Source organism: Gymnoscopelus braueri, assembly GCF_963280865.1.
Source record: "Gymnoscopelus braueri genome assembly, chromosome: 13".
Classification (NCBI taxonomy): Eukaryota; Metazoa; Chordata; class Actinopteri; order Myctophiformes; family Myctophidae; genus Gymnoscopelus; species Gymnoscopelus braueri.
The window spans coordinates 14231653-14238971 of NC_137615.1; the positions used below are offsets into that span (position 1 = coordinate 14231653).

General features: G+C 46.2%; 1 protein-coding gene across 1 annotated transcript; it reads left to right on the forward strand.

Annotated features, from left to right (window-relative positions):
* Positions 1-4086: 4086 nt before the first annotated feature.
* hspb9 (heat shock protein, alpha-crystallin-related, 9) lies at positions 4087-5682 on the forward strand. The gene is made up of 3 exons (XM_080447322.1): positions 4087-4249; positions 4324-4641; positions 5012-5682. The coding sequence occupies exons 2-3, from the start codon at positions 4412-4414 to the stop codon at positions 5496-5498; spliced, it is 717 nt and encodes a 238-aa protein (XP_080303448.1). The 5' UTR covers positions 4087-4249; positions 4324-4411; the 3' UTR covers positions 5499-5682.
* The last annotated feature ends 1637 nt before the right edge of the window (positions 5683-7319 follow it).

Sequence of the window (7319 nt, forward strand, 5' to 3'; positions counted from 1 at the left end):
GGTATTTATTCTCCTCCACAAACACCAAACACAGTCAGTGCAGCGTATTGCAGACAACTTGACAAAAATAAAGCTGGCCAAAAATAGCATTCCAAAAAAAGGAAATCAGAAAACAGGCTATAACTTCCACGAAGGCCCTGGCAAATCTCCCCTGGTGTCGTCACTTACTAGCCCCAAGCCAAATTAAGGATCTTCACCTGAAGCCTCCTTTTTATAACAGGTGAGACACACCCAGAACACAGATTAGCCATCTAGCTAATCTACACATATCCCATGTCCTATTACTCAGCTAAACCATTGTACACATTGTACATTTGTACAACATCATATTTTAGGCACAAATATCCAAAAGACACTTACAATCATAGCGCAAACAGTCACACCAACCTGCAGTCACTTCCAAGCCGGCTTGGTGGTCCTCCATGAATAGGAAGCAGCTGTGTAGCTTGTGTGTGTGTGTGTGTGTGTGTGTGTGTGTGTGTGTGTGTGTGTGTGTGTGTGTGTGTGTGTGTGTGTGTGTGTGTGTGTGTGTGTGTGTGTGTGTGTGTTTGTGCAGTGCCCCTGATTACCACAAGTTTCCTATGGAGTTTACTGGGTGAAAGGGTGTGCACGAATTATGGGCATCACTTCCTGTTGTCAGCCATTCAATTAATTTGAGTGATCCGTGTCAGTCAACAATAATGTGGGGGAACACAACCTGACAGATAATCAGAAAGGGTCACATTAGTCTGCCTACAGTACTTACCCTACAAGATCCCCCTCCACACAGCTGACTCAAATGAATAATCAGAGCTTATCAAGCGCTGAAGTCACTTAACAAGCACCACTTGATCCCCATGCAGTGATTCAGGTGTCACAGCAGCAACAGCAGCCAGTAAGTATGTAGTCTGGGAGACTTCGCCTCAGAGCCTGGACAGCAGGGGCGCGGCCACTGCGTTCTGATTCGAATCAACAGCCAATGAAGAAAAGGGGGCGGGATCCACATGCAGCGGGTGTTGCATGTAAATAGGAGCGACGGGAAGCAATTTCTCCTTGAGAAATTACGGCCGCCATTGTTGTGTACTGCTGTTGGCCTCTCGTCGGACTGTTTAGACGAGTTGCACAGCTCTCAGACCGGTAAGAGGCGTGTCCGCTCAGATTCTGAGCGTAAGTTTACATCCCGCCCACAAATACCAGGGCTCTGGCCCAGAAGTTTCATCGCCCCTCCCGTTTGTATGCGAGAGCTGGCGAAAACTTCTGGGAACTCAGATTAGTAAGTATGAAACACAGGACAGGAGTTAGGCTACTGCTAAGAGCAAGTGTCAGAGAAATTGATCATTAATTTGAATCAGCTGTGTGGAGGGAGATCTTGTTGTAGGGAAGTAGGCAGACTCATTTGACCCTTTTGATTTCTGTCAGGATGTGTTCCCACATTATTATTGACTGACACGGATCACTCAAATTAATTGAATGACTGACAACAGGAAGTGATGCCCATAAATCACGCAAGGCCTCATGCACACTGCTGGAAACTCATGGCCCCCATTTTGGACATACAAGGTTTCCACCCGACACAGCAACAATATTTATATTAGTTGGAATCTAAATCTGTTGATATAAAAGTGTGTAAGAAATGTGATACAGACAATCAGTTAAAAAACAAACGTTCCATATGTATGAAAGGTGTGATACAAACAAGGTTTTGAAGTTGATTTAACCACTTGAGCGCTATTGTCGATTTGCCAAAAATAGCTGCTCTACAAGCTTATAATGTGTCGCAACGTGAGGTGTTTTGTTCACACCTACTTTTTTATTTTTATTTGAAATGGCATGATGACTCAGCTCAATCTTTATGGTCACATCACATCTCCTCTATGTAGGATTCTGTCAGTTGTCGTCTAGTCTCACATAGCCAGACGGTCGGTAGCAGGGCAGGAATTTCAGGGGAGGCCACGAAGGCCATGGCTGTCGTTGCCCCTCAGTTTGGCCTTGTGGCAGGCCCTTGTGTGGCCACAGTGGCCTTAATGCCCCAGCTGTCTGTACCACTTTCTCCTCTGTCTCTTTCTTGTCAATATGTAGACACCAGTGTCTCTTTCTTGTCAATTTGTAGACACCAGTGTCTCTTTCTTGTCATGTAGACACCAGTGTCTCTTTCTTGTCATGTAGACACCAGTGTCTTTTTTTGAGATTCTGAATTCTTAACTCCCCTGAGTCCCCATCTTTAAACTAATCCAGTAACTTTGATTGGTGCCGGGCTGAGCATGGATCAGATTGTAAATACCATAATTTATTCATTTCATTGCAGATAGTCTAGGTATTACATTTAAAATCATTAACCCTTAAATTAAATTAATTCTTTCAATGGACAAAAATGTGGCCTTTGTGCCCTCAAAAAATGGACAACACCAAAGGCCAAGTGGCCTTGCCCCTAAAATGACGATTTCCAGGCCTGGTCGGTAGGTTTGTTTGCGGGCGTTAATTGTTCTAGTATAGCCCCTAAATTGAATTTGGATGTCGCCAATGTATCGGTAAGCAGAGATCTCTGACCTTCTGCGCCCAAGAGTGCAAAACATTGAATCTATATCCGAGTGGATAGTGGAGATTTTGGGTGTTAAAGATATTATTTGATCTATCAAACTTATATTTCTTATTGACATATTTGCTGAGATAATTCTATGATCACAGATCGGATATCAAAGTGATCCCAATCCAGTTTCTTTATTTCGAACTACCCAAAATCCAAATCTGATCCACTCGTGAATTAAAAGTTTTGAACTCTTGGGCCCTGGCTATGTGAGACTAATTGGGCTGAAGTCAAATGTACAGATTATATTCATATTCATAATCAATTCAATATCATTGCTGTCCGGCAGAAACCGCTTATGTCCATATTTGAACTTTTTGTGTTTTTTCGTAAATTAACACCATACTTGATCATACAACAGCGTCACACAAAAGCATTAATAGTAGCAGATCCACAAGCTTGAATCCACACGCTTGAACCGCGGTGCGAAACCACACATTTTGAGCTTTTAGATTTGCTACTTTTGCTACATTTGAATTTAAATCCTGAAAAGTAACAGTTTTTGACATATATGAGGTTTCCACCCGACAGAGACAATATTTTAATTTGATTGGATTTTAGTTTGAGAGTCAATGGTAATAACTATAAATCCAGATACTGTAGATAGACACATAGATACAATAGCTTAGCTGGCAACACAGAGATGGGTAGTGACATCACAATGAGGCAGCTATTCTCAGCCAATGACACGAGGGGAAGTCAACTGTATGAGCCTATGGTGTGAAGGCATCTTTAAAGTTTCACCCAAACAACTGTAAATAGCCAGATTCCAACTTGCATTGCGTGTGTGACTCACTCTCCTTGCAATGCTACAACTCAGGGTTCAAACACGCAAGTACGCACGCAAGTACGCACGCAAGTACGCACGCACGCACGCGCACACGCACACGCGCACACACGCACACGCGCACACACACACACACACACACACACACACACACACACACACACACACACACACACACACACACACACACACACACACACACACACACACACACACACACACACACACACACACACACACACACACACACATACACTCAGTATAAAGTTAGGCCTCTGAGCTCATCTCTCTCTAACCAGCGATGATGAATACTTGTAACTTGACACAAGCGTGCCTTGAAACGCACACACACACACACACACACACACACACACACGCTCACTCACAGACACACAAACATAACCGGATATGACCGTGAGCTGTCTTTAGCTTTCTGGACAGTCGCATTGCTGACCATTTGGCCCTCATGAGTAAAGTAATATAAGCACACATGCACACGCACACACACACACACACACACACACACACACACACACACACACACACACACACACACACACACACACACACACACACACACACACACACACACACACACACACACACACACACACACATGCTCGCGGCCCAGTAGTGAGATCATGCAGCGTAAATAGGTTGGTGGGCGGGACAAGGAGAGGACAGCTGGTGCATATAAACCAGAGAAGTGTCATTTCATGCTCCAGTCCACCTAACGGAAGACTTAGCACCACAGAGACCCTCATCCACCAAAAGCTCTGACACAAAACAAAGCAACCAGAACTGAGGACAAGAGGTCTTCAACTCCAGTCAGGACACAAAAGCAAGCCAGAGGAGGAAACATCTACCTTTTCAACGCCAAACCAGGAAGTCCTCTGTCCCCCTCTCTCTCTCTCTCTCTCTCTCTCTCTCTCTCTCTCTCTCTCTCTCTCTCTCTCTCTCTCTCTCTCTCTCTCTCTCTCTCTCTCTCTATCTCTCTGAGTGTTTCCAGAGCTTTCCTTCTGTTTTGCGAACCCCTCAAACTGGAGACGATTGGTTCCAACATGATGTCCCAGCAGCGCTCAGCCATGACCAGCATGTTTGCGGACGACCCTTTCTTCAGCCAGGAGCGGCTGCTGTGGCCCCTGAACCGCGAGGCCCTCTCTTCCCTGCAGGAGGACTTCTTCAACAGGAGAACTAAGCTGGCGGACAGCCTCCTCGCGGAGTTCCACGACGGGACTCAGAAGCACATGGACCTGCGCCAGGGGCCCTTCCTACGTCTGCCTTTAAGAAGGTATATACTAACTTTAATTTTCTTTCTTTCCTAATACAGTTGTTTACCCCATGAAAAGCAACTTTGAGTACTTAGAAAAGCGCTGTATAAATCTGAGATATTATTGTTATTATTAACTGTGTGGCTATATTCTGTACTGTATTCCTAGTGGTTATTATGCATACAGAACACAGTAAAATCCTTGCTGAAATTCCGAAAATAAACCTTAGTCAACGCCGGGTCCATTTGGTTCCATTAAAGTGGAATTTTACAGTAAATAATTTTATCAAATGGGGGTCCATGGCCTAATGCATATCAAACTGGGGGTCCTTGAAACTAAAAAGGTTGAGAACCACCGCCTTAGTCTGATCGACTGTCACTGTTCCACCAGGTCAAGCAACAGCACGGAGCCAAAGGCCGAGAGCCCCAGCATGGAGCTGCGTGAGGTGGCCCAGAAAGTGACAGGAAACAGCAACGGTGACCTCCTGGTGACCCTAGACGTCCGCGGCTACGCCCCCGAGGACATCACGGTCAAAATAGAGGGGCGGAGCCTGGCGGTGGTCGCCATGAAACAGGCCGGCGCCGAGGAGTCTCAGTCCAACTCCTCCTCCGCTTCCTCCTCACGCTCTTCCTCCTCCTCCTTCTCCTCCTCCTCCTCCGCCTCCTCTCGGACGGGATTCGTCCGGAGGATCAACCTGCCCGCCCACCTGGACTTGTCCGGCCTGTCCTGTTCCCTCATGGACGACGGACAGCTGCGCATCGCCGCCCCCGCCGCCAAACAGCCAATCGATGAGGAGGAGCACCAGGTTCCCATTCGCTTCAGGAGCTCGCTGGAGTTTCCCATTAGCAAGGAGACAGAGGACACACACACAGACTAATGCACACGCACACACACGCACGCACGCACGCACGCACACATGCACATGCACACATGCAGAAAGTCACGCACACTTACATGAGAACTTTACACTTGCATATGTGATGATATCAAAGACTTTTTACATTCACATTTTCACCCCATGAGAATTATTTATGGAATAGTTATTATTGATTTGTACTTTGTTTTAATAAAAAACGTGTTTTGAAATGAACTGTAAAATGAGTATAATGCTGGTACACAGCGTGCAGGGTGGGGTGATGAGGTCACGATGCGGAGGTCCCCTTATAGGGCTGGTTAGCCATGAATATATGCAATATTGTGTGGGAAACGTTGAATACAGGTGTGTGTTTTTGTTTCATCATAGGATGGCGACAATATCCACTTGACCAAGTAGGGGATGGAAGCTAGAGAGAGAGAGAGAGAGAGAGAGAGAGAGAGAGAGAGAGAGAGAGAGAGAGAGAGAGAGAGAGAGAGAGAGAGAGAGAGAGAGAGAGAGAGGGGGGGGGGGGTGGGTGGAGATGGAAAGGAGGAAATATTTTTGTTTCATCATACTATGGTGCCAACATCCACTTGACCAAATAGGGGATGGACGCTAGAAAGAGAGAGAGAGAAAGGGGGGGAGAGGGAGATGGAGAGGAGGAAAGAATGTTCATGAATGATACGTTACATTTACAGCAACTCCCCTTTGGGTGACTAAATTTGGAAGTTGCAACTATTACAGGTTAAACTGACATCTGATTTCCGGGAGTAAGGTATTCATTGGCGCACCAGAGCAGCTGTCAAAGCAAAGGACACAGGACGGCAGAACCAACAGAAGAAGAAGGAGGAGGAGAGGTGATGACACAGTCGTCCCGGAGAACCCGTCAAGCTCTTAGCAAGCTAACGTTTCTTGCCTCCAACAAAGACAAGACAGTAGTAGAGTACACACAAAGTAATGTTAGTAAACAACAAAAATCTGGATTTAAGGTCACAGCACAAAGACTCAGCATCAGCAATGTACTATTTATCTGGCATGAACAAACAGCAAGTGGAAGAAGTTTTCAATACTCTTAGAAATAATAGCAACACAGCATCTCATTCAGTCCTCTCTCTCATCGCTGCCAGCGAAGCCTGTTGCTCCTCTCCTAATTTTTTCTCTTCAATATACAGTATTTGTCTGTCTCTCTTTCTTCATCTCTGTTCCGTTCTTCATCTTCCCTCAATCCTTTGCTCTCTCTTCTTGCTGTTGTGGTATTGAATTCTCCACAAGCACTACAGGGTTTTACTGTGTCCATGTCAAATGTAGCTGTGTTTCTGTGTTTCAGTGTTTCTGTGTTTCTGTGTTTCTGCGTGCGTACGTACGTGCGTGCGTGCGTGCGTGCGTGCGTGCGTGCGTGCGTGCGTGCGTGCGTGCGTGTTTACTCGTTGTCCACTGGGCAGGTTGTGTTCCAGTTCATGGATGATGACGACAACTGCCATGGCGTCACCGTGACGATTTGGACCTCTCCATCTCCAGTACACACACACGCACACGCACACGCACACACACACACCCACACGGCAGCTTCAGACATGTGACTGGACATTTCTCCATGGCGACAGATAGTGTATGAGCTATAAAGACAGATTCCAACATTCTGGTAAACTTGGTTTCTGCTTCGGTCGGATCTTCTCAGAGGACGGCATTGTTTTGCGGGTGGCGGCCATGTTGGCTCCGAACGGACAAACCGCGGCCCACAGTAATCTGCTTGTGCTTTCATTCGGTCCAATTTGGGAATTCTTTCCTCGTCTGCTGGCGGAATCTCAAAGAAACTGTGACACAGCTAGGCTGCTAAGTTAT

What these genes read in the sequence shown, in the direction of transcription:
- hspb9 (XM_080447322.1), top strand. Translation starts at nt 4,412, where the DNA reads ATGATGTCCCAGCAGCGCTCAGCCATGACCAGCATGTTTGCGGACGAC. An exon ending in CTACGTCTGCCTTTAAGAAG is followed by an intron (nt 4,642 to 5,011) that starts GTATATACTAAC and finishes CTGTTCCACCAG; the next exon opens with GTCAAGCAACAGCACGGAGC.